Consider the following 27,332-nt stretch of genomic DNA (forward strand, 5'->3'; position numbering starts at 1 on the left):
TTGATCTTAAGTGTAAGGGTTAGAAATGCTTATTAGTATGATTACTGCCAAGGTTTTATCTTTAGTATTGGACAAGTTGATGAAATAATCTACTGGTTTAGAATATTAACTCTTATTTCATAACAAATCGATGACTTTTTTAAATTGGCTTTTGTATTTTAAGATTGTTTTGCAGAATAATCCTTAAATTTAAAGAATATCTATATCAATTTGATACTAACTAACATCATATTCCCTTCTTCCAGGATCAGTTCGCACCACCCGTGATCGCGCCAAGCGAGAGGCGACCGTTGGCCAGCACCATCACAACAACCACCATAACAACAGCAACAATCACTCTAACAACAACAACAGCCATCAGCGTGAGCGGGAGCAGTCGAACGGATCTGCCGCTACTGCCGCCCACCAGCAGCGCCATCAATCCCAGTCGCCGGCCAATGTCAGCGGTGGGGGACTAGCAGCTGCCAGTGGGCAACAAGCTGCCTCGAAGACACGCCAGCAACAACACCAGCAGCATCAGCAGCAGCAGCGCAGCCTGGACATGGAAAGCAGCACGGAGAGCGATGGGGAGGCAACGAATGGGAATGGTGGCAACACCACCACGGCCACCAATACCACCTCCTCGAATGGACCGATGACCAGGAAGGTGTGGTCCGACTGGTGCAGTTCCAAGGGCAAAAGTTCTCAGTCTGATGACGAGGAAAACAATAACTCGAACAGCAATGGTGGCAGCAATGGAGGAGGAATGGGTGGAGGAGCTGTTGGCCGCCAGGCTCGAGCAACCACCCAGAAGAAGCGTAAGAAGTTGACTAGGAAAGCTGCGATAGCCAGCAAGTCTGCTGCAGCTGCACAAAGAGAAGCGGAGGCGGCAGCAGCGGCGGCGGCTGCGGTGGCAAGCAAGGACTCCAGCTCTAAGGAGGATCAACCAAGGGCAGCAAGCGCTGGTCCAGGTCGCAAAGGGCGCATGAAGAAGGGAGCACGGGGCCGAAAATCCCTGAAGATTGTTGGCCTGGAAGCACTGCACAAGCAAACGGTGCTAAGTACCTCCCTGGATACGATGGCCAAGAAGCTGCCAGCAGCTCCTGGAACTGTGGATCAACAGTTAACAGCTCTGCTGACGGAAAACATGGCGCATACGGAGTTGGATATTCCAGCGGCGCCACAGGATACGCCTTATGCCCTGCAAATCCTCCTGGATGTATTCCGTTCGCAGTACACGACGATGATTGAGCACATGAAGTCCAGTGCCTACGTTCCCCAGGTTCAGAAGCAGATTGCCCAAGAGCAGGAGCGGATGGCCAGGCTAAAGAACCGTGCCAGTCAGTTGGACAAGCAGATTAAAGTCCTGATCGACGATAGTGTTGCTCTGCTTAAAGTGCGAATGAACGAGCTGGGTATCCATGTGAATTCACCCAACGATTTGATCGCCCAGGCCAAGGAGATCGTGGGTAGGCATAAGGATCTGCAGCATACTGCCAGCAGGATGCGGAACGAAGTTACCTTCTACGAGGGTGAGCAGAAGCTGCTCCTTAACAAGCAGTTGAAGAACCTTTCCGAATATCAAAAACTTTGCGGAACGGTTAACGGAAAGGTGAAGTTGGAGGTGCCGCCGGAACTTTCGGAGACCACGGCCCAGGAACTGGTGTTAAAGGAGATTGCCAATACGCTGAGCCAACGCAAGAAACTTTACGCCCAGGTGTCCACCATCGAGCAGGAGACCACGGTGCTTCAGAAGACAGCGGAGGAACGAACAACCGCAGCGACGCTTTTGGCGCAAGGAACGAACATGATTGTCTCTACTGGATTATCATCTTCTGCATCCTCCTCCTCGTCTACCACCACCACAGTAACAACGAATTCGGTGCCCTTGCAAAACAATAAGTTGAACTCCGCAAAGAACTCTCGGCGCAGTCGGGAACACCGTGCTCGTTCGCAGGAGTGGCCAGAGGTTCCCGAGGTAGGCAAGATCCAGGAAAGCAATCCAGAAGTGCTGGCACAGAAAATCGTAGAGACCTGCCGCCAAATTGAAGCTGGCAAGTTCCAAGGAGCAGCTGCGCCTACTTACCAAGTGAATGGCAAGAATAAAGCCACTTTGGAGCCACCACCAGCGCCTCAGACAGTTGCTCCAGTCAACATAAAGTCCTCTCCTGGCCACCACTTCAAAGATAGCACGCTGATGCCAGCACCCAAACAACAACAGCAGCAACAAGTTACGCTTTCCCAGCTTCCCAAGTGCGAGTTACCCGGGCTATCGGCCAGTCGAAAGCAGGAATCCCCCAAGGTTGCCAACTTTGAGGATCGTTTGAAGAGCATCATCACCACGGCCTTGAACGAGGATCAGGAGCAGCGCAGTAAGGCAGTGGATCCGACGCCATCTCCCTCTCCTCTTCACAGTCCGGCGCCTAAGCGATCAAAGCAGCAACAGGCTGGAGCCATGAACCCCGCCCAATCGCTGCCCAATAATCTGCACAACATCATCACCGTGTCCACGCAGGGCTTGATGCATCTGAACGCCAATACGACTATATCTCCAATAACACCACCACTGCCGGGACCAGGAGCCGGGGCTACTGCTTCCACGGCGCCGCCCCCGCCAGCCAATCTTCCATATGGAGCCTACGGCGGATCAGTGGGCAAGGTCACGGGTTCGAACAAGTACCAAGCAGCTAAGGAACCGAAGTATTCGCCGGTCAGACAGGCACCACCACCACCGCCGCCTCCTCCCTCTCACATGGCTGCTTTGTATGCAGCTGGACAGCAGACAGCTCCGACGGATCTGGGTTACCAGAGGCGACGCAGCTCCGTTAGCGCAACTAGTTATGAACACTACATGGTGCAGCAGCAGCAGCAACTCCAGCAACAGCAGCTCATGCTGGCAGCAGCCGCTCATGCCGCACAGCGTCAGCAGATGCGAGTGGAGGAGCAACAACAACAGCATCATCACCAGCAGCAACACCATCAGCAACATCGTCTGCCGCAGCACGTTTCGCATCAACATCCGCTTCATCCCAATGAGTTCAAGGCCCCTCCGGCCGATAATCATCTCCAGCGTTCTGGTAGCCGAGAGCAATTAATAGTGGAGCCGCAGCAGCAGCCACTGGAGCTGTTGCCTCGAGCAAGTTCCGCCAACTCGGATTACGGTGGATATCGCATCCGTCCGCCTAGTAGGCCAAGCTCAAACTCCTCTCAGCCAGACTACACGCAGGTTTCACCGGCCAAGATGGCCCTGCGTCGTCATCTGTCGCAGGAGAAGCTCAGTCAGCATGTGACGCCGCAGGCCACGCCCCCGCTTCCAGGTCATGGAGGAGCTCCCACTTCGGGCAAGACCATTGGCGATTTGGTCAACGGGGAGATCGAGCGAACTCTGGAGATCTCGCATCAGAGCATCATCAATGCAGCAGTGAACATGAGCACCAGTGGCGCCAACTTCATGGAGCGGGCTTTCCTCAACGAGCGATCCAACGATCGTCTGCTGATCAACTTAAATGCCCAGCGACCAGAAAGAGTTCATGTGCGACCGTTGTCCGAGGAATCCCAGGAACCGCATCCCACAAGTTATGCTCAGGAGAGAGGACCTGGAGGAGTTCCAGGTGGAGCAGCAGCAGGAGGCAACAGCAATCTGGCCACTTTGGCCCATGTGGCGTACGTGCAGAAGGCACAGGGTAATGCTCGAGCCAACGCAGGAACAGCTCCGCCAACAACCCACTCAGCTGCTGCTCGCTCTGCGCGGGATTATCAGCCGGTGGCCTTGCCAAGAGCGGAACTGAAGGGCAGCATCGAAGCCTATTTCCACGAGGAGCAGCAGCAGAAACAGTCCAAGGGCGCAGGACCGGCAGGAGCAGCATCCCTGCGGGGACCGCGTCTCAATGGTGCCAATCCTCCACTTGAAGGTATCGACGACCTTTGTACTTTAGCATAAATATTTTATTACAAGATATTCTCTTGATCTCTAGGTCTAGCTGCCTCTCTGCAAGATCATGTGCGTGCCAGGAAGTATAAAGAAGAGACTGAGGAGCGTCAAAGACGCGCAGCAGCCGCCGCATCCTCCTCTTCAACGGGAGTGCCGCCTCCTAGCCTGGACATGGCAGCGCACTATGCTCACCAGGCGCCGCCAGCACACAGCTACCATCACCATGGTGCAAGCCTCAATGGGACACCGCACAAAGTCGAACGTAAGCTTTTAGAACATGTTAAAGATTGTGAATTGAATTTGTTTTTATAACAAAATTTCTAAATTTATGAATTTTTTTAGTGGGAATAAAACGCAGCTCCCCGCTGGCGCCACATCAACAGCCGCCGCGTCCCTCGAAACTGGCCCACTACGAGCCGCCACCGACGCAGCAGCAACAGCACCATGCCCACCTGTATGCCAACGGGCAAGTGCTGCCGCCACCTCCAGCTCACGACGCCACCACGCCCTCTCCAACGCCCTCGTCATCCTCATCGTCATGTGGTCGTCGCAGCAACAGTAACAATGGGAAATTGCTGGTGGATCCACCATTGCTTATGAGTCCCGAGATTAATTCCCTGTTGGGCGATGAGCGACCTTTGCAGCTGGCGCACCTTCCACAGCAGCAGCAGCAACTGCTGCACCACCATCAGGCGCAACAACAGCAACAGCAGCAGCAGCAACAACATCTGCAGCTGACCCAGCAGCAACTGAGAGTGCCGCACCTTGGACATGGCCTGGGCCACGGACATGGACACGGCCATAGTCACAGCACCACGCCCACTCTGGGCGGACAGCGCAATGCCAATGCAGCCGACGATGGTAAGCTATACGTAAACCAAGCTAAGAACTCGACCAAATATGCAACACAGCAACAAGCACCACCACCAGCACACGTAGCCTACCCGCTAGAACCACATAATCTTCACCAGCGCAAATACCAAACTCGACAAGCTGCCCAAACGGTGGCAGAAGATCTAACCATGAAGCGAGCAGAGCCGGAACCGGACTTGGAATCTGAGCCGGAAGAGGAGGAAGTTGCGACCGAAGATGGCGATTCCGATGGCGGAGCGTCATCGGCGACTTTCAGCTCGAACTCTGGCTCAGGATCCAATTTCAATTCAGACTCCTCATGATTTGCTTATTAAACACATCACACTCGCCGCACACACACACACACACATGCACACATCTGAAAAAAATTATACTTACATTTATACATATATTTTTGGACACATTTTATCTAATGTAAATACAACATGCAAAACAAATTATCTTAATTCATTTTCACTGTTGCGTGTTCATCGTAGTTTGGTTTTTGTAGTCTTGTCTGTCACTGTAATTGTTGCTTGTCTTTGTTTTAGTAGCTTTGATTATTTTATTTTATTTTAATTTTACTTTTTTTTATTTTTAACGCTTTTTGTAATCTTATTTCTGCCATCGACATTGAACTTTGTAAACATTTGAAGGGCATACTAACGGCGAACATCAACGAATTTAACCTAAACTAAAGAAGTATTATTAAAGTTTAACCGCAAGCGAATCTGAAAAACATTAGACAAATTTAGCAAAAGTTTATCGCGAGGGAAATGTATATCAGTTATTTATATTTCCCAGGACCTTGAGTGGGTTTGTTTTTCTCGAATATTTTCCAAGCCTAAGCAAACATTATTGTATTATATGAACAAAAATAGTAAAAGCCAAAACAACATCCAACATGCTGAAAGTAATCTAGCTCCTCTTTTATCCTAAGCGTCATGCCAAATCAATCATCTATATACCTATTACATATATACAATATGTTACCCAGAGCCACCCACCCGCCAACACAAAAACACACACACACACATAAAGCTAAGAAGCTCCTTTGTATAAACCATAAACATACACAAACACACACACCCATCCCCATAAGCAAACATTTATTTCAAAATTAACCAAAAAAAAAAAAAGCAACTTTCTGGAATGTTATAATTATAATGCATAATTAATTTTCAATTTTACTAAAATTCGAAACAAAAAATAAAACTGCAATTGCAAATTGGTAATGCTAAGAACCGAAACAAAAAAACCAAACCCAAAAACCAACAAATTATGCCCCATCTTATCCAGCCTTCTTTATGATCCCTTCTATTATGCTCTACTCCATACAGTTAACGATTTGGCAACGCAACGTACTATAACTAATTACGATCCCAGACGTCGCCTTCGCACGACTTTGTCTGGCCCAACGAAACTATCAGCTGCCCATAATAGTAATCAGACTCTGAACGGATATGTTCTGGCCGATAGTAGTAGTAGTTGCCCCACAGTACCCCAATAACCAATGATCGATTGCATTGAATTGACTTGCATTGAACTGAATTGAATTGAATTGATATTGAATTGAACTTGAATTGATATTGAATTGAATTGAACTTGAATTGATTGACTTGCATACCTCAAAATTCCTCAAACAAACCAAACGAAAAAAAGCAAAAACCGAAAACATGTTTGTTGTTGGGCGAAAGAAACAATCTTATAATAAACATAAATAATAATATAAGCAGAGTACAAAAAAAAAAAAAAAAAAACCTGATGAAAAACAAAGATTTCAAATCAGAAACCTACAAAAGACAACTTTTAATTTTTGCGTTTAATAATTTACCTACTAAAAGTACAGAATTTATATGCCAAAATTATAATTAAAAATCCCGAAACAAAATTTCTGAAATTTTAACGAGCATGAGGTAAGTTCTGTTGCGCCTAATTGGTTTCTTTCTTTAATTTATGATTTAGTTATGATTTATTTATTATTTTACTTTCATTACTTAACACCTTTGTTTTAACATTTACTACACTTACACATACATACATACACATTAAAAACACATAAAGGCCACCCATAAAAACAAAAGAACACAAAAACATATCCCTCTGCACGCCAAGAGAAACGCAACTGTACCAAGAAGATCAAGATTTTAATACGGAAAGAGCTTTTAGAACACACGTTATCGCCTGTGTTATCGTTATCGTTACGACACACCTCCTTTCCGACTGACTTACCCCCAAAAAAAGCCACTCAATACTCATCACCTCACCCAAAACCAAATCGAAAAATTCGCACTATAATCATAAGTTTTTATAACTAAAACTAACGAAACTTTTTGGTAATTATCCACAGATGATGTCATAGCCGCCGATGATGAAACTCACTGGCAGCATCGGGTCAGCTCTGGTTTCGACCGCCTGGTGGCCTTCGCCAGCACTGAACTGGACAAAACCAGACGAAGCATTGATGGCGACACGGTTCCGGCCTCAATCAGTTGCAACACATCGCCAGATTCGGGTATTACACACAGCAGCAGCAACTCAGATGCGGCGCGCACGTTCTTGTCAACTTCGTCTAGCTCCTCGCAACTGGAACTGCCCATTGGAAGCGGTGGAAGCAGCACCAACAGTCTGTATAACCATCATGCCCAGCATAATAACATCGGAGGCAGTGGAGTTGGCAGCAACCACCTTCAGCAGCAACAGCAACAGTTGCAGGCTCAGCACCAACAGCATCACATTTCAGATCACCTGAGTGATAGTAGCATCAAGTCCTCTGCCTCATCCTCACTGCATGCTGGTAGCTCCCTAAAAACTGTTTCGCCTGTGGATCCCAGTGCCATCGAGTCGCCACCGTTGTCCGATGTTGGATTGCCCAGAACTCCCAGTCCCAGTGCTGCCAGTGTAGCCACTCCACCTTTGGCCAGTGGACCACCTCTGGCCGGGGAATTGGGCGGAATACCGCTTAAGTATCAGCGCAAGTCGAAGAGCAGTTCGGAGAAGCATTACAAGAAGAAATTCTGCGAAAGGAACTGGGAGTACGACTGCGATGAGTTGCTGGCCTACTCCAACTCCAGTGCAGCACCCATGGCCGCTGATGCGGCGGGCAATGGACCTGCTACCTTGGATGCTGTTAATAATGTAGTTGCAGTGGTGGCACCACTCCTGGGAAAATCTGGAAAGTCACCGAAGGAGAAATCATCACCACACCACAGCGGCAACAACCATCAACAGCAGCAGCACCATCACAAATCGTCCAAATTCCGGCCAAAGGGCAAGGATTGGGACTGGTCGCTGGATAGTCGGAGCCAAACGGGCGATCTGATGCCCCCCAATAACAACATGAGCATTAACAACAACTCAACCACCACAACGAGTAATTAATTTAGTAAACTAATTTAGTTCAATTTGCTGAATGGAACGGAGAGATAACCAGAAAAGTATGCAATGCTTTGATGCTTTTTAGCCAGATTATTTGTAAAAGGATCGCGCAATGTGGATCGGATCCTGTGAATGAATTATAATATGTATTTAATGAGGATTTTTGTAATTTTAACTAAATGAATTGTATATGCTTAGATAACTTATTGTACAGCCCAGCTCTCCAATTGCCTTGTTTTACTTGATTATTGCTATCCAACTCTTTTTACACCAGTGTGTTTTTATTTCAATGATAATTCTAATTCTAATTAGATTAGGCATGTTTTTCGTATTTTTTTATAAGGTTGAACCCGGATACAAACACCCAACTGCTGATGAACAATGTTACTGACTTCTTTGTACCGATTACCAATTATTATGATTATTGTATTTAATTTGATTTATTGTTTAACTACGTTTCTCCATAAGTTGTGTGTTTTGTCTTTATTATTTTGAAATAAAATTGTAAACTAATTAAAACAGATTTTGTTTTCTTGCTTATTTCATTTTTTATTATTTATAAAACATGCTGTTTCGCCACGTTGAATTGGGACCAACCCTCGAATTCCAAAACCCGTTCCTGTTTTCAAGACGACAAAGAAAGTTGCTTCCAAGAATCGAATGTATATAGAATTTAATAAGCAAAGGTCAAATGTTGCAAAAGTTTTACTTTGCTTTAAGGGAATTTGCAACAGTTTATTCAATTTTTGAGCAGCACTTTAACGACATAGAAAATGTATCCATGCATGGCACAAGTTCATTTTTTAAAATTTATTTATAATTGTTTTTAATATTTCCGGTCGCGAATAGGAAGTACTAGCAAGCGGAGGATATACAAATACTTTAACAGATTAATCGCAAAACAATAAATCTAAACTGAAGTAGAGGAAATTAGATAACGTATACAAAATGCAACATGCATTCGCAACAGCAACAGCAGAAAAAAACAAGCAGAACAACAAGTAACCTTATAAATTAATGAATTTTCCACCTCAGCGAGATAAACAACAATTTTATAAATTATATTATATTATAGCAGGCATATACAAGATATATACATATATATATTATATACGAGCGAGCAGTTGGGAAGCTAAAAATATCAGGAAACCAATTAAATCGTAAACAAAGAAATAAATGATTTACAAGCATTTAATAAACCAGCATAAACCAAAAAATATTTAGCAAAACGTAAAGAACTATATAAAAAAACATATATGAATAACAGTACTTATAGCGAATAAAGGGAATTTCAAATGTGCTATTAGCGTAGTGTAATATACGATTACCAGAAGAGTAAAATAATAATAATAATAATAATATAAACCAGTCAAGTATAGTATGTACGTCATGAGGCGCAAAATGATTTTTATACGTAAAATATTATATACTGATCCCGAGCTAAGTCGGTAACGAATTTGGCCATAATGAACAAGAGTTGTAGCAAATGGAATATTATTTTGGCGCTATTAAAACAAATGACATGTAAAATGCATATAAAATAATATATATTATTAAATAGTTAAATTTACATGTAAAATTCATAAAACAATAAACGATGAATGTAAAAGTCAAATTTTCGGGGAGGAAAACATTAAATGAGCACACACGCATATTAAAATTAAAGGTATTATTATGTATATTTAACAAATATTAATTGCATATTATTATTTTAAACTTAAACGTTTAATAAAAAATATTAAAATATAATTAAAACGAAAGTTGGTTTTAGTTAGTATGGGATGGAAAATTGCAGTTATTCCCGCAAAACAAAACCAAAGTAGCGGGCAACTTCATAAAACATATTAAACAAAAATGTAACCAACTAATAAAACTTTAAGCCAGTCCAAACTCTAAATTAACTAAAAAATAACCAAAACGTGGGAAGACGAATCGCAAAAACTGAGTTTAAATGGTAAGTTAAATTGACAATCTTAATCTAATCAAAAAATAAATAATAGATCTAATTAGTGTTAAGAAGTGGACAAGCTTTAACATCTGATAACTGGTAAAATCTTTCATCCTCTGTTTAGTCCTCGTAAATCCCAACCAAAATCAGATATCGAAACTCAAAAAAGTTTGGATGATTATAATACCAAACCTTATCGAAATATTGATTCACCAAAATTTCCATAGTTATTTGATAAGCCCAATGAGAATCCAAATTTCCTGTCGCCGAAGAAGGAAATGATAAGAAATAAAAAATCTCTCCAAGCCAAAAATACATTTGCGAATTTTTCGTTTCTGTTATCTGTATTTTATGTCATTCAAATATCTTATAAAAAGTACAGTTTTGGTTCGTTTAACTTTAATGCATTCTTTCTGTATAATTGCATATATCTCATCTAAGTGTTCCCGGTGACAATGTGTTTAATCTATTTACCATACTTAGGGCTATTGTTATTTTACTCGTATATTGTTGTTGGTTGGTATTGTTCAAAGCGGACTGCGGGGTAAGTGACATTGCTTAAAAATAATCTTTAAAACTTTAGCTTTTTCTGTATTTTAGAATTTAGCTGACAATGTTCATCGTAGGCTATGGGTGCTGTTCTGGTTATTGTTATTTATGTTCTTGTTGACTTACTGGTTGAATCTGAGGCTCTAACAAATTCATTTGATTCCCTACCTTGCTTCTTGTAAATGAGTGTATATTTAATTAGACTCGTATAACGTTCTATTAATCTATTTATGTGTGTATACGTAGCTAACATTTTCTTTGTTTTTTTTTTTTTTTATTTTTTAATGCATTTTGTATGTTTGTATGAATATTTTGTTGTTGTTGCGGTATTTAATTGTTTTACAATAAAGCCTGAGGCACATTTATGATTTATTTTCAATGCATTTTTAAGAAAATCATTTGTTTTGAAAGGAAAAGAGGTTTGTGTTTTACTTTGTTTTACAAACAAACTAACATTCATTTGCAATGCGAATTAAAAATAAGAAGTAAGGCTAAACTTGTTCAAAACGCTAAACCGAAACTAAAGACTGTTAGACTGGGTATAAGAAACGACATTACAACTAGAAATTCAGGCATCAGAAAACTTGAATTACAGACATCGTACAAAATCCATTAATAGCACAGCTAAAGTACTACACGTGAATTAAACAAAAATAATAAACAGGTATAACAAACAAACACTTATAACTAATTGAAGAATCGAAAGCTTTTAATGTTAAGCTTAAGATAAATATAAAGATAGAGTTTAACAAATAGAATATGTAGTTCGGGGCTGGTTTAGTAATAGAATTGAACGACTGACTGGATGAACAATTGACGAAGCTCGTTACTCACGATACCTTACAACACCATACAAACACACAATTAAATTTGACAATTTTGAACTGAGACTTGAGGTTTCCTGCGACCCCCTTTAAAATCCGTTTGGAAATCCCTCTAGAAATATATATACTTTATATACTTATATATGTACAGTCGAGGGTCGCAGGAAGACAAACTCGTCGAGCGCCGAGATTTAGTTCTAAAGTTCTAGATGTACATTCGTTTACGTTACATTTTGTAAATTTGTTTTCGTTTTTAAAACCGCTGCACACGTTTCCTTCATTCAGACTTTAAGTTCGTTTCATTTGTAATGTTGTTCAACAATAAAACTATGCAACTACATACAGCTACATACCATCGTCATCAGTGTATTAATGTTAATGTTAATTTTTAGTAATTATAACAATATGCCAATGGCATACATACATACATACAACGAGGGCCTGAGGGTAGTGTTAGATTATAGAAGTCGGCTTAAGCACAGACCTCTAATGCTGTTGGACACTTTTTGAAACCAATTAGAGGCACAGTTAAGCTGTTGATTAGTTTAGAAGAGGGAAGATAGGATTTTGTTGGATATTTCTTAGCTTGCGAGAGTCACGAAGAGAAAGCTCATGTGTGGAGGATTTTCACAGGTTCATGTTCCAGTTTCTTAACTATATTGAATCTCAGTTTTGTATCAACTGGAAGTATTTAGTTTTTATAAATTTAAAGTTTGTAACCGTGGGAAATTGAATTTTGTATGTCATTAGAAAGGACATAGCACGTTAGACGTTAGGCAAAACAAAAATCCTATATACTCAAAACAGGAACATTGATAGAGGACTTAATAGATAGACACAAAAACGAATTAACGAGACGTCAATGCGGCAGGAGACGGATAATAGGAGGCTCTATAATTGATCAACATGCTGCAACAGACAGGCCACCACATTGGCGCCCTCCTTTGCAGATGATGGGACTTCATTATTCTCCACTTCGTCGGTCTCCTGTCGCTCTTGTATTTCGATCTCCTCCTGAGCTTTCTCTTCATGCAAATTCTAAAAATCGTCGAGTATCCCCGGAACACCGATCATCGCCTCAACCACATCGGCGCTGCTGGGGGCACTGTCATCGATCAGAGTGTCCGTGCTCAGAGCTAACGTAGGATCTGTGGTAACTCCAACCGCAGCAAAGGCGGATGAAGGTAAGCTGTCGATGGTATTGCCATTTATCAGGAAGTCACGGTGCACCTCGGCAGGACTGTAGCGGAAACGTTGTGTTGCAATTGGCGTCGTTGGCATGGACTTGGATATGTCTAGTGGATTGCGGGCACTGTAAGAATGTGTGCTATAGCCCAACTGACTACCATTGCCAGCAGATCCCTCCCAGTTAAAAGAGTCCGAAATGGTAAAGAAGCCGTTTCCAGTTCCGCAGCTGCCTCCATTTCCGATTCCCATAAGAGCTCCTCCGCTGGCTGCTGGTCCTGCTCCTCCATTTAAAGATGTAAGGCTGTTTTGCTGCTGGTGTGGCAGCGGAGTTGAAGGCACCGATCGCGACACTATTCCCGCAGAGCCACCACTGCTGTAGCCGGACGAGGACCCCGCTGAGGAGCTGCACGTAGTGGCCGTCTGCTGCGTCATGCTATTGAACTTTCTGTTAAAATTGGGTGACAGTAGAGATCCCACCTCCACCTCCTCGTATAGCAATCCTGTATCTTTTAGAGGAGCAGACTGCTGACTGTTACTGTTCTCCGAGTAGAAATTCAAGTTAGGTGACTGTTGACTGCTCCTTCTCTGCAATTGTGACAGCGGCACCGATTGTGAGCGCTGCATCTCTGACGTATCTAGTTCGTTCCCACCCGTAAGTGCCAGACTTGTTTCCAAATCCATTGAATTTTGGTTAACCAGCGGATCGGCACTGTGGCTGCAGTCCGCAAAGCTGGAGGTATTTCCGGCTCCAAACGACCAGTTGCCACCCATCCATTGCTGCAGAATGGAGGGACTCGGTGGAGCTGAGGCAGACGTGCTCGTTGGATAGCTGTACACATAGCCTCGGCCCTTGCGATGAGCTCCGATCATGGGATCTCGGTTGTCGCAGTCCAGCGATTGCTGCTTGCTCAACAAATTGGGTCTTTGCCGCATTCTGGTCAGTCCCGGACTAGCAAAGCAATTTTGACTTGAATTTGCCGTTGCTCCAGTGGCTGCTGGTGTCGCCACTGATCCGTTGGTGTTTGGTGAGATGGGCAGAAAAATACAATTCTTGTTGCTGCCATTGCTGGAGGCGTTGCTCAGGCTGATTTTTCGCTTGTTGTTGCTGATTATCGGCAGCTGCTTGGAACGCTGCAATTGCTGCTGCAGGTTCGGGTGCTGGTGCTGCTGTTGATGCTTTTTTGACATAAGGGCCAGAGACGCTGAGGCAGAACCCACGCCGGCCTGTCCGGGCAGCATTGAAGGTGCTGGCACCGGCGCCAGCATCGCTGCTGCAGCGGCGACGACAGCTGCTCCGCGTCCGGGAGCGGGCATCGCCTCCGGCGCAGAGCCCATCGTCGTTGGCTCTTGTGGATTCCTGTTCTGTTCGGCAGCATCCAAGGAATTCAGTTGTTTTTCCTCAGCGTCTCCCATCTGAAAATATTGGAGCAGCTCGTTGTCGGGCTCCTCAGAATTCTCTTCATCTTCGCCAGGCAGAAAGTAGTCATCCAGCTCGTGCTTGTCCATGTTGCAGATGCTGATCACTCGCTCTCTAGGCAATCCAAGATTTTCGGGCAGTCCAGAGTCATCGGTGGAGGCACTTTCCGCTGCCATTAAACGCTTGGCCCTTAGGATCATCATTTGATTTCTAGAGGCAACCTTCGGCGTCGTGTCGATGCTACTTGAAGGGCTTACAGAACTGGCGTTCATCATTTGCGATGGTGGGCCCATGGAAAGTCCGGGTCCTGGAACTGGGGAAATGCCCGAGTTTGGCGGAGGGGGTGTGGCCGAGGTTGTAGTTATCGTTGGTGGAACAAGAAGACCACTACCGCCCGTTGTTCCACTACTTGGGGAATTAACCCAAAACCCTTTAGTCTGCTGCGCCTTCAATACTTTCTTGCAGAAAATGTTGGTTGTGTAGTCTTCCACCTCGTCCTTGATCACTATACCCGTGGGCGATGGCTCCTGCTGGGTCAGTACTACGGCCGGCGATCCCATTTCCAATATTTTCGGTGTAAGGTTGCGCACAGCGCTGCTGCTTCGCTGATCTGTGGCCAAATTCATGGGCGTAATCTGCTGAAGGTATCCTATAGGTGGCTGTTGGTGCTGTATAGGTGAGTCTATAATCTCCTGCTTGATCTTCAAAAGCTGTTCGTCGCTAGCCTCCTGGCTGCTACCCGCGTCCTGACTGGCAACTAATTGATTGCAGCTGGATTCCGAGGATGTGGAGCCCTTGCGTTTCTTTTTGCGACGCTTCTTGAGTGGTCCAATGTCCTAATCACAAATAGAAAATTAGAAATTCCCTGATCGTGAGTTTTCTAAAAACTTACTGCTAAAACTCTCTTCTCTTTGGGTTCCCGAGGTGTGTATTTCTTAGTTGGAACTATTGCATTGTTGCTCCTGATACGGGAACTTAGATCCGCCACGCTTTCTAGCTTAGTGTTTAGCAACTTCTCTGCCCAGCTCCGCACCACTTCCCAGCACTCCGACTCGCCTGCTGTTGACGACTGTCCACCCAAACTTGAAGAGCTAGTTAGCTGACTGGAGTCGACAATGGTGTCGCCTTCCGAGATTTGCTCAGTCTTGCACAGCTGGGGGAGTTGTGGCGGCGTCAGTTTGGTGGTTTTCCGCATGGCGGCATAGCAGTAGCGGGAATTTCCACGCGTTCCCAATCTCCGAGGTCGAACGCCTGGAAAGACCTGCTTCATCACTTTTCCGAAATCGGCCGTGGAAAGCGGTTTGATGCTGAGCCGTTCGCAATAAGCTCTATATGGAAGAACAATTAATATTATTCATAATTATCGAGTTATTTATAAATAAAGATTAATATGACTATTAGTAATACCATTTTATGTAGTTCATTGATAAACTATCTTGTTATGAATAATTTAGAAAAATGTTTATTAAGCCAAAGTTAAAGCATCAATTAGATTGCCACATTTGGTTTGATTTAAGATCTTGTATTTACATTGTACATAACAGAGTCTAAATATAAATGGATTTTTTTGTTTTTATAAAGACAACCCGTCTAAAGTATAGGTTATACCAAGGAATCACTCACATGTAATCGTTGTACACGTCCTGCTTAGGTATAGACACCTGTGGATCGTTTTCCAGGTGAGAACGCACCCAATTGATGGTATGGTTAATCTCGGAGCGCGTTCCTAGTGGGTTCTGTGGTTGCCTCAACGGATCTGTGTCCGCGCACTCACCAGGCAATCGTAGGTAAAGGAATAGCTTCTCAATGGGCTTTAATCCCGAAACGCGTTCCAGGATCTGTGAGATCTGCAGCTTGGCATTGTCACTAAAAATAAAAATCATACCAATAAGAAGGGAATATCACAGATTGCTAAATACTCACTCCAAGCTGCCCTCAATCACTTGCTGCACCCTTCGCATCTTCTCCTCACTGGGCACTACTGATCCGGCTGAGTTCGAGTTGCTTAAAGCATTCATCACATTTTCAGCAATTGTGGAATTTATCACTCCACTAGCCGCCGGCGCTGCTTCATTAGGATGCCGCTGACCAACTATTGTGGGAGCCGAAGGAGCAGCAGTTGTTGGAGTTCCAGTGACTGGTACTGTTACTGCTGGCACACCTCCTGGGGATCCGCCCATGGCGTGCATGATCTTGCCCAGACCTAGTTGCTGGGCCGTATTAAAGCTGAAGGCATTGGCGAAGGCCAGTCCGGCAGCAGTATTTCCAGTTGTGGTGGCAAAGGGGTTCGGTGTGAGCACCGAAGTGGAGACACCACCATTGCCGCCGGCGGTATTGGGAAACGGAGGCGGCACAAAGCCGCTGGGCGTGGCTACAGGTACAGGTACATGGGTGAGGCTCGTGGGCGAGATCTGGGCGGCTGCCGCAGCTCCACCACCAGGGCCAACGGGCGTAATGGTTAAAGGTGAGGCCTTGGCATGGATAGCAGGTCCTTGAAATCGGGTGGCATTGTAAACTATATCAGCTGGCTGCAGGCTGCAATTGCCGTAGAGATGGGCATTGGGTTTCTGGATGGGAAGGGCCACAGGAATAGGTAGAGGTATTGGGATGGAATTGGAGGCTTGTGCTGATGATGCTGGCGCCGCTGATTTCGTCCACTGCACACCCAGCTGGCCGTGCTTCTCGGACATGTTAGGTGCTAGTGATAGCGGCGCCTCCGTTTCCCTCCGCCTTCTGCTGTTGTTTCTACTACTCCTCCTGCTTTACTGATTTTGTTGTTGTTATGGTTTCTGGTCAAGATTAAGGGCGCTTTCGCTAGCAGGTTACGTGGGTCTATGCCTGTGTGTGTGTGCTGGGCTGCGTGCGATTGAGTATGTGTGCTTTAGGAGATGGAGATTGCCGAGTCGATAACTGGCGCGACGAACATTTCGACGGCTGCGACGGACGAAGATACGGATGCCAGATAATGTTGCTTTCCCATTTTCCCCTTTGGCGGGGGGCGTTGGGCGTAGGACGTAGAAAGTGTGTGGCGATCTTTAATACCAAAAAGCATGCGATTTTCTCGAACACGCACCGATCAAAGCGAAATAATCCATTTTTTTTACAAGAGATAAGAAATATCTTGCGTTCTGCGTCTCGAAAAATATGCGGCGTTGCCAGATCGTCGCGCTGAGAAATAGTCTTTTTTTGCCAGAGCTTGCGGATGTAAACACGGAGTTGCATTTGTTAATTTGCATAATTAATTAGTCCATTTGTAATTCATTTTTATATAACTATAAAAATATATGCGAAAAGCTTTAAATAATTTATGATAAACGGTAATAATGATTATTTTGGTGATCTCGATATATCGGTATTGCTAGTGCTCTAGAGCAGCCAAACTGAGGGAATTTAATACTTTTAGTTTTTAATGTTACTGAAATATTTACAGACTATGTAAAATTTGTCGCACATAAACATCACAAAGTTAGTCATAAAAATCAAAAATTACTAATTTTTTTTTAATATATTAATATTGTTAAAGCATGATTTAATCTAAATTGAATTATCAAATTTTTATTTTAATAGTATAGCTAAGTCATTATATAATTGTAAATACATGTATATTATTATAATTTAAACAATTAACTAAATAATATGAAATTTTTGTTTAGTGACAAATTCATTTAGCTGACTGCTCGGAACCAGTGAAATGAACCACGGTGCTTGTGCCTTGTTGTTGTGCAACCCTGGTAAAGAAAATGGCGATGCCTTTGCGTATCTATTTTTCAGTCGCTTTACACAACACTTTAGCAACACAAATTTTAACACTAAAATACTGTACGAGCGGTTCTTTTAATTAAATTGTGAGTAGGAACTAAGAATGCGCGGCGAACTAACCCCGGAGACGTGCCGGGTCTGCCTGGAGCCCAGTGCGCGTCTGCAGCGCCTGGACGAATCCCGTGAAGAGGGCGAGGAGACACCAAACGAGATGTTAATTCAACTTTTGGGTGTCTCTTACAGCAAGGTAACTGTATTCACTTTCATATCGAAAACAAACTTATTAGTTCGATTATCCCGCAGTTAAATGATAAGGAACAGATCCCTGATGGCATCTGTAAGTCGTGCAAAGTGGAACTCAACATGGCCTATCAATTCCGTGAGAAGGCGCTTCGCAAGCAGGGCGAGATCGAGGAATACCTTAGGGAACTGGGCTTGCTTGATGATGCCGATGAGTTGCTAATCAAGGAGGAGGACGGCTCGCAGACAATTTGCGATGAAGAAATGTATATTCTGGAGGAGACAACTACGGGGGAAGAGGAACACCATGACGGCAAGGAGCAAGATGAATTTGTAGAGTTGGACGCCAGCGAGAATCCGGAGTGCATTAGCGACACCATTGAGTACCTAGAGGACAACTACACTATCGACATGACTCCCGAGCAGTCCGAGGTCGTCCTAGAGACTGAGACGCAATTTGACGATACGCCCACGCAGCAATTGGCGCTCCAGGAAGCTGCAAAGGCCAGCCTAAAGGCGCGGCGCGGTCGTCTTCGTCGCGGACTCAACTCTTTGACCACATCTGACGGCACCGAAAAAGGCGGCTACATCTGCGACGTCTGCGGCAACTTCTACGAGAAGCGCGGTCGGATGATGGAGCACCGAAGGCGCCACGACGCCATCTGTCAGTATGCATGCGAGTAAGTCTAGATGCTAAAATACTTAATAATATTCTATATATAACACTCTAATAGGTGTTTTTTTAAGTTAATTAGAGATTTCGACCATCTGTTCTAGGACTGTTCTATTTTTAAAATTACTTAAGTAAATGTAAGAAATTTATATTTCATTCATATTTTATTTACCCTTATAGACTCTGCGATGCTAAGTTCCAGGTGCGCGAACAGCTGAGGAAACATATGTACTCCCACACTGGCAGCAAACCCTATAAATGCAGCTTCTGCAGTCGACAGTTCTTCTACGAGAGTGTCCTTAAGTCCCATGAAAAGTAAGGGGAAAATCAAATTAAATTATGTTCTGCAGCTCTAAAACATTAATTTTATCTTGTTCAGTGTTCACCGTGGCATTAAGCCCTACGTGTGCAAGGTGTGCGACAAAGCCTTCGCTTATGCTCATTCGCTGACCAAGCACGAGCTCATCCACACCGACATCAAGCTGTACCGCTGCGAATATTGCCATAAAGACTTCCGACTGCTGCATCACATGCGCCAGCACGAGGAGACCAAGCTGCACCAGAACGCCGTAATGTTGGCCGAGAGTATGAAGGTGGAGATGGTGGGCGAGGAGGAAGACGGGCACGAGGTCAGGATTGAAGCCCACTGATGTATTAAATTCCATCAGATCCTGCTTTACCTATTTTTTGGGTTCTAATTTACAAATATACTTAATCCCTTGTGTAGTAATGTTAGCTTATATTGAATGCACATATATATATATATATATAAGAACTTTTTAGGAACTCGTTTCGATAAATAAAGGTTATTTTTGTTAAAAAGATACGTACGATATCCCTGATTATTTTGTAAAATAATTACTGTAATGTGGTAAGGATATAAACTAATCCAAAAAGGTTAGTATAGTCTTGGCAATTTTCGATCTTTTTCCCGATTCTTATTTCAGTTAATCTACGAAGTTTTTTTTCGTTTCAATTCCCACATCTTCACTAAACGTTTAATACGAAAACAAGAGGAAACGCTATAGTCGAGTGACTAAAAGATATCAGTTACTGTTTTATACAATTTTAAAATATTAATTTTGCTAGTGGAAATTCACAACGCGCCACCTTTTGTCATAAAAAACATGTTGACTAAGTGATGGTGACGTCACTGTCTATGTGAGGCCTTATAACATACATTTCTTCATAAATAATATTCCGATTTAAAAAATCTTTGGTGAATAGATTGATATTGACAAAAATATGTTATATAAGGTTAAACGAGGACATACAGTATAATGTTATGGGCTCCACCGTTATCCGCGGCTTGTGGGAGATATAGTGGGCGTGGCAGGATGCTGAAATAAACTTGCTGCATATGGGCCTCAAGAATCTGCCTGTTTAATCTCAACTCTGTATCTCTTATAGTTCCTGAGTTCTCTGCGTTCATACGGACAGACGGACGGATGGACGGACAGACGGACATGGACGCTATTGATGCTGATCGAAAATATATATACTTTATAGGGTTGGAAACGCTTTCTTCTACCTGTTACACACTTTTAAACGAATTTAGTAAACCCTTTTACTCTACGAGTAACGGGTTTAATTACTTACAAATTATTGAAGACCAAAATTCATATCACCAGCGTTTAATGTTTAAAAAGTATAGAAGTTCTCAAATAATTATTGTTGTAAAGCTGTAAATTACATTCTATGAAATGCGAAGACATTTTAAATAAAAAAAAGGAAATTTCCATATATATCAGCTTTAATTGCTAATATCATTAAATAATTAAAATAAATTTCAGAGAAATCATTGAGAAGAAAATGCTTTACCTTGACAATTTGTTTTTTTTTTTTTAACTAAAACAAAACTAAGAATATTTCAGCTTTCCTTCCTTTCCACTACTTAATTTAACCACAAGTTCTTAAATACGCTTTTATTTTATTAATGAATTGAGAGAGGACAAAAGTAAACTGCCAACTGACTGCCTAGGGAGCAGAAATCACAACGTTATTGAATTCCCGGGCAGTATTTGAGTTTTTTATTTGAGTTCTTTCTTTGCACAATCAATGTGCGTGTGTGTGTGTGCATTGCGGAGTTATGCTGAAAATTATGTAATAAATATGGGTGGCTACATGTCGCCGCGAGTAAATAAAATGAAATTGGAAAAAAACCCAATTTGCACCGAACGCATACAAAACACGAACGAATTGTACGATATCAAAGGAAGTTCCCAAATTACATGACTTGAATAAGTTTTTTTTTCATTGGCCGCTGTCTCCTCATCTTTTATTTTTTGGCTCCCCGTGAATTTTACCACTTTAGTGCAAACAACAAAAAAGTTCTTATGGACACGGTGAAGCCTTTCGGCTCCCTAGGGTTTACGTATTTGATTACATGGGGCTTACACTAAAATTAATACTGGGAGATTTAAGCATAACTTATATTGAAATGGGAACGAAATATATATTTATGTTTAGGCATTTTGTTAAATTAGAGTAAGAGATCTCAGAACCTCAGCAACTACAAATTGTTAGATTATTTGGCATTGAATTAATAATATAAAATGGGAGATACCCAAGGGCTAAAATAGTTTTATTACCAAAAATATTTCATATTAGAAGTAAAACTCAGAATTAATAAAATAATATGTGTAATATATGAAATTTTTAATGCTTATTTAGTTTATAGGATTTTATTTTAATAATTAATTTTCAAATTATTTATGAAACATGAAACTATCTTAGCTTAAAAAATAAAATTTTTCAAATTTTTCTCTTAATAATAATCCTATCAGCCTTCGTGTTCAAATATTTTAAAACTTTAGTGCGATAAGGATTTTTCTCCAAGTGCCAGACATAGGAAGTGAAGGAGTATGGGGAAAACCAATTCAAACAAATTTGCACGCGATTTGACATGTCGAATCCATAAAAGCGCTTCAAACGATTGGATTATGGGTGTGAACGGCGAGCCACAGCCAGCCAAACTCAATTGCCAAATTGAGATTCGGCCCTTTTAAACTGATTACGAGCCAGTCCAGGCTATCAATTGCAAATTTATTTCCCCCACTCCGCCAACAGAAAACAGAGTGAAAGAAACCCTTTTCAGAAGCTCACCTCCGGCCTTGACCTGGCCGTGACTTTGCATTTGTGGAAATCGACTGGGAAAGTCAGGACTTGACTCATCACGCAAGTCCCGCCACCTTTTTTGTGGCAAACAAATCAGTAAGTTTACGAGCTGAATTGCAAATTCCGCGTTGGCATTGGAAAATCTTGAAGAGTTTTCTCTTACGGATGAAAAGTCAGGTGGAGAAGTCAAAGAACTTTCTGGTAGCCAAGGCAAGGAGCTCAAAATAGTACAGATAAACCTATGAGATACGCTTTTAAAAAGAAGCCTTGGATCCTTGTTTATACACAAATAAATTAGTCGATAAATACATTCGTTGCATAATTTTGTTTATCTTTGTAAATATAATGAATATAATAATAATACATATAAAGAATATAGAAAGTTAATATTTATATTATACTAAATTGCTAATTTCTGGTTAATTGATAACTACTGTTCTGCTTTAATCACTGCATCCCCGGAGGTTCAGCGTGTCAATGTCAAGTGGCTTAGGCGAAAGTTGAGAAAGCAACTCTTCGGCACTCGTCTTTGTGTTTAGTACAACTCTCACTGGCTCCCCATCAAATATTCTGCATAATTCATGTATTTTATTAAAAGAAAATGCAAAACCAACAACGATTCGTATGCCAAACGGCCAAACCCACACCTCCCCTTCTCAACCCACCCACTAGTTCAAAAACTGGGGCGAGTGCTTGTCAAATGGCAGCTGTAAACTAAATGCTTTATATTCATTTATTCCGGAGCATAAACAATGTGAACATCCTCGACAAACGGCAAACCGGAAGACTTGATGAGCTCCTTGTGCCTGGATCTATATACACCATATTCGTATACATATACATATATATACATATAGTGTGGTGCAGTGCGGAATGTGTGTGTAAGTTCGCATAATGTTGTGAATGCCATGGTTAATGCATGTGCAACAGGATGCTCTTCCACTTGCGGTTGCCTCATCTAAGGAAATTAGTGGCCAGAGAAAGTGGATTGGGTTGGCAGATAGGGACAGTGTTGTAGATTTTATTTACACAATTTCATGCTGAATTATACAAAACATTTATTTGCTTGGCAAAATAAATAATTCAATTTATTAGACATAAATATTGTAGTGCAAATTCAATCTATTTTGGTTATGGAAGGGGAAAATAAATTACGGAAGTTTTATATTTTGAGACTAATGATTTAACATCAAATGGTATCCCTCGACCAGAGATAGGCCCCTAAGTATTTATTAACATTTATAAATGGTAATAAAAATGTATTCATGAGCCTTTCTATTATGAAAATATAATCCTATTGGGTTTATTGTTGATCTTTCCTATTTTAATTACATTGCTGGCTGCTTTGTTTCTGCAACACCCCAGAACCCAAAACTTTTCACAACTCGCTGATCAATTTATCTAAATGGAATTAATAAATGTTTTAAGTTCTAATCGCACCCCTTGACAAATACCCTACGTTTGGGCAGTGGAAGGGGAAACCCCATTTAAATACTCAGAAATCCCTTTCAATGTAGCGCAACATTCACGCTTGACAGCCACGCAAAAACAAGGGGCAGCAATCAACGGTGGAAAGCACTGGGGGCGGCGGTGAAGGCAGGAAGGATGCCCCATAAACCGGGCACGCCACCGCCAATCAATAAAACCCGAAACAACTGGCGCTCTGGAGCATCAAATATTTGTAGGTCTCGGCCAAAGTTAAGATGTGGAAAATCCCCCTGAAAAAACCGTCGAGCCATTAAAAGTAAACGCTGTGGAAAACGAACGATGTTTCCTTTAAACGTGGCCCGACATTCGACGAGATTTGGCCGTAATAAACAGAAACAAATGAAATAATTTCGACTGCAAACAAAAGGGCATAAATCTATATATATTTATATATATATGTTTATGGGTGTACATCCTATCATACTTCCCCCGCTTCAGGAATGCTTGATTCCCAAATACATATATCTACGCGTATCTATGTATAATGTATAAGCCGAAAAGAGGCGTGAGGCCCCATAGACAAGGGGCGTGGCTGGAAGCGGCCTTGTCCAGTCCGCTTAGCCAAATTACGTATACGCACAGTTGGGCCGTCGGCGGGAGGCGCAATAATTCATGACACACGGAACGGCACTCGGCGCACGACTCACGGATACGGATTCGGATGCGAATACATACCCGGACCCGGACCCGGACACAACCCACGGGTACGCCTGGCGATGAAGACATCGGCCACGTAAATTGGTTTAAGCTGACGGCAACGGACAGCCCACCCAATCTCCATGCTCCCAGCATACCAGGCATCCAGTGGCTCACCGACTTTGACCTATTGCCCGACCACGCAAAACTTGAACAGGAAAGGGGGTGCCGGATATCAAGGGGTAAGGGAGGGTACAGAGGAAAAAAACTGACATCCTAATTGTTTCTTTGGTTTTTGATTTATATTTAAATGAAATAGAAACTTTTTCAGTACCAAACTCTAATAAATTTTTCCTTCAATTATTTCCTATTTTTGTTGAAGTCCTTGATAAGACTTTTTGATCTTAATAGAAAAGAGTCAAAAACCGTTTTTACGGAATCAATTTTATTACGAAAACTTCCAAATTGCTATTAATATTTTTGTTCAGTGTATCTAAGCAAACAAGCTGGGGCAAATGGGGCTCCCTGGACCTGTGGTGCTGCCCAAAAGGTTATGCCAAATTACGAGAATTTTTGAGGCTCAGCAATAACAAGCGCATTGCCATGGCTTTCGGGAGGAATTCCATGGCTCCTCCATCTTCCATACCCCAAGTCTCCATCACCACTTCCGCAACAGCTTCTTCCTCTCTCTCTCTCGCTTTCTCCTCTTCAGATATAAATCATTTAAATTAACAACTTTTGGTTTATTAACAGAATTTATTGGCAGCCGTTTCTGCAGCCTCAGCGTGCCGTCCCTTTACTGTATTTATGGTTGTTGTTGTTGTTGTTGCTATTGCCGTTGAGGTAAACACGTTTTGGGTTACCAAATGCCTCCAATACCCCAAAGATGCCACCTTACACTCCCAAGGCTAACGGCCGGTTTGCTCGATGATTTGTTATTTGTTAGTCAAATGATAATAGCAACAAATGAGCTTTTATTGTTCCAATGGACGAGGCCTTAAAGCCGCGTCGTCATTGGCTTTCCGTTTCGATATAAATTCATGAAGGATAAGCCATTCAAAAGGGGATTTGCATAATTTGTTGCTGACTCCTGGACCCCCCAATATCCACCGGTTTCCTCCCCTCAGCTTTCACTTTTGCCACATCTCTGTTGCTCACACAATACAACTCAAGTGAACAATGGGGCCACAATTACAAAAGTTCTACGGGATGACGACCAACCAAAAACCATACGATGAAAAACACACTGAAAAATACCACTCATAAATAATAGTAATGCTGAAGAATAACCTTTAAAATCCCTTTAAAAGTCAGTTGGCTTAATTTAAGTTTAATTTTAATGCTTCAAGTTTGAGCAATGTTAAAAATACATTTTAAAGTTTAAAATCGGAAATGCTGCAAAATCAAAGGAACAGAATTTTCTAAAATAAAACTATATATTATTTAAAAATACAAAAATCACATTCTTAAAATGAATACCTCATATACGGTTTTCCCATTATACATTTTCTTTTTGCTTCTGAATTTTCTTCGCATAATCTTTTTGATTTATTTGCGACAATCAAAGTATCTCATGTGCAAGTGTGTTTTATTGGTTGCACAACATGGAACTATACAGACAGACATATTTAGCTTAGTAAGAAAGAATTTCATAAAAACGTAAGCGAATATATTTTTCCAAGTGCACCCACTCAGATTCATCCTGCCCGAAAGTCAATCTGTTCGAAGATGTTTCCAGTGAATCAGTTAACGGGGTGAACGGGCTGAAACCTTCAGGAAACTACACTCCGCAGCTGCCTTTCGCCCACATTAATCAGCCATTAATATTGTGTAAACCAAAACCGTTAACAGCCTTCAGATGCTTTTCAGAAAATATGATTGTTTTCTGTTGCTGCTGCTGATGCTGTCGCCTTTTGAAATTTAATTCTATTCTGTTCGCTGGAATTTTGATTCGGTTTTTGCATTTAAATTTAAATATAAATTGACACGTGCCAGCCTTCGCAAACAATCAGGGCACGCTCGCCGGCGAAAAAAAGGTCAAAAACTGAGGCAAATCGAAGGTGCCGGAGGAACAAGGAACAAGGATGTGCACGTGTATGACTGATTATTTTGAACACTTCTTGGGGTGGTGCAGGCTGCTTGAGCGGCGAAGTGGTTTACTTTCATGTCCTTGGGCACAGCTGTTGGGTTTTTTTTTCATACTTACCAGAATAACAGGGAGTTGGGATTTGAAAGTGTGAAACATTTTCATAGCTCTTGCTGGGGTTTTTTTAAGCAAGGTCTAACCGATTCAACCGATAAATTCTGAGATTACAGAATCTGTTTTAAGACAATTCATTTCATATAATTGTATTTCGTTGTAAAATGTCAAAAGTAAACATGAACACATAAAACTTTTTTAATAGGGTTTAAAATGTTTGTAATCGGAAAATACAATTTTCAAAGGAATATAGAAGTTGCATTTACTTAACGATGCAGCAAGATCAAGAAGCTTTTCAAGTTTTGTTTTTAGAGAGTTCCCAATCGGAACACAAAAGTTCTATAAGGATTATATATGGTTCTAGTTTGAATTTGAAACGGAATAAATGTAGTGCAATATATAAATATGTTTAAAGTTCGATTTAAACTTTTATTAAAACTATAAATGGCTGTAATGATGTAGACACATCAAGATGCTCTTTAAATTTGGTTTTTTAAGGCAAGTTAAATGAATTAAATCTATAAGTGTATATACTTTTAGACCAATGTTTGACACCTTAAAAATGTGTTCTTATATATTAAATCATTTAAGTACTTACGAATGATTTATATAAGTAGCAGCTCCCAATTCCAAACCAATTAAAATTAGTTCAAAATATAATTATTGATGGATAGTCCTTAATAAATTAATTATCTAATCAATATAACCATGTAGCCTAAATTGCTGCTGGCCGAATTAAGAGCGATTGCAATTTATTTTGATAATCATTTAATTTGTTTTATTAACCTACTGCAATTAGGCAAACCGATTTGTCTGTCTCCAACTATTAACAACATCAACAGGTGAATAGGCCACCAAAATTTTGGAATCTCCTGCATTGTTAATAATAAATGGGACAAATATTTGCTCTCATAAATCATAACAATATTATCATTTCGTATTTACTGAATTGTTGGCCTAAATTGTCCAATTATTAAGAATATAATGAAGGCAGTTTGCCTGTGCAAAATGACTTCGACATTATAAAGATTAATTTCCGTCTGCCCCAACTTGGGTGAACTTAAATGGGTCTCCGGCTCATCGGAAGCAAAATGATTCGTTGACCAACTTAAAGCTTGTAATGACAGACAATTTATTTTTTGCTTTCTGGGCC

At 41.9% G+C, this 27,332-nt stretch overlaps 3 protein-coding genes across 7 annotated transcripts in view; 2 read left to right on the forward strand and 1 right to left on the reverse strand.

The window, feature by feature from the left end:
• LOC108116134 (histone-lysine N-methyltransferase, H3 lysine-79 specific) overlaps positions 1-8,659 on the forward strand; it is a 43,470-nt gene extending 34,811 nt beyond the window's left edge. For 3 of the 5 annotated variants that reach the window (XM_041817721.1, XM_017227860.2, XM_041817722.1), the window contains exons 6-9: positions 246-3,890; positions 3,954-4,172; positions 4,253-4,771; positions 7,113-8,659. In XM_041817721.1, the coding sequence (XP_041673655.1) occupies positions 246-3,890; positions 3,954-4,172; positions 4,253-4,771; positions 7,113-8,143 (5,414 nt within the window). In that variant the 3' untranslated portion in view covers positions 8,144-8,659. Of the gene's footprint in view, positions 1-245; positions 3,891-3,953; positions 4,173-4,252; positions 4,772-6,102; positions 7,090-7,112 lie in introns of those variants that run through there. The other 2 variants (XR_005993632.1, XM_041817723.1) reach the window with 2 other exon arrangements.
• Positions 8,660-10,401: 1,742 nt separating this feature from the next.
• Positions 10,402-17,236, reverse strand: LOC108116135. Its single transcript, XM_017227863.2, has 4 exons — positions 15,990-17,236; positions 15,690-15,932; positions 14,959-15,394; positions 10,402-14,902 (listed from the first exon to the last, which is right to left on the reverse strand). Exons 1-4 carry the CDS (start codon positions 16,754-16,756, stop codon positions 12,500-12,502), a joined length of 3,849 nt encoding a protein of 1,282 aa, XP_017083352.2. The 5' UTR covers positions 16,757-17,236; the 3' UTR covers positions 10,402-12,499.
• A 559-nt stretch (positions 17,237-17,795) lies between these two features.
• LOC108116117 (zinc finger protein 155) lies at positions 17,796-19,564 on the forward strand. Its single transcript, XM_017227841.2, has 4 exons — positions 17,796-18,072; positions 18,129-18,745; positions 18,919-19,053; positions 19,118-19,564. Exons 1-4 carry the CDS (start codon positions 17,929-17,931, stop codon positions 19,386-19,388), a joined length of 1,167 nt encoding a protein of 388 aa, XP_017083330.2. The 5' UTR covers positions 17,796-17,928; the 3' UTR covers positions 19,389-19,564.
• The last annotated feature ends 7,768 nt before the right edge of the window (positions 19,565-27,332 follow it).

The sequence above is a fragment of the Drosophila eugracilis genome, unplaced genomic scaffold, assembly GCF_018153835.1.
Source record: "Drosophila eugracilis isolate 14026-0451.02 unplaced genomic scaffold, ASM1815383v1 contig_1873, whole genome shotgun sequence".
NCBI classification, from domain to species: Eukaryota; Metazoa; Arthropoda; class Insecta; order Diptera; family Drosophilidae; genus Drosophila; species Drosophila eugracilis.

Coding starts and splice junctions, on each gene's coding strand:
- LOC108116135 (XM_017227863.2), bottom strand. CDS start 16,756: ATGTCCGAGAAGCACGGCCAGCTGGGTGTGCAGTGGACGAAATCAGCG. Junction 15,395..15,689: donor GACGTGTACAACGATTACAT/GTGAGTGATTCC, acceptor TCTTCCATATAG/AGCTTATTGCGAACGGCTCA. Junction 14,903..14,958: donor AAGAGAAGAGAGTTTTAGCA/GTAAGTTTTTAG, acceptor ATTTGTGATTAG/GACATTGGACCACTCAAGAA.
- LOC108116117 (XM_017227841.2), top strand. CDS start 17,929: ATGCGCGGCGAACTAACCCCGGAGACGTGCCGGGTCTGCCTGGAGCCC. Junction 18,746..18,918: donor ATCTGTCAGTATGCATGCGA/GTAAGTCTAGAT, acceptor TTACCCTTATAG/ACTCTGCGATGCTAAGTTCC. Junction 19,054..19,117: donor GTCCTTAAGTCCCATGAAAA/GTAAGGGGAAAA, acceptor TATCTTGTTCAG/TGTTCACCGTGGCATTAAGC.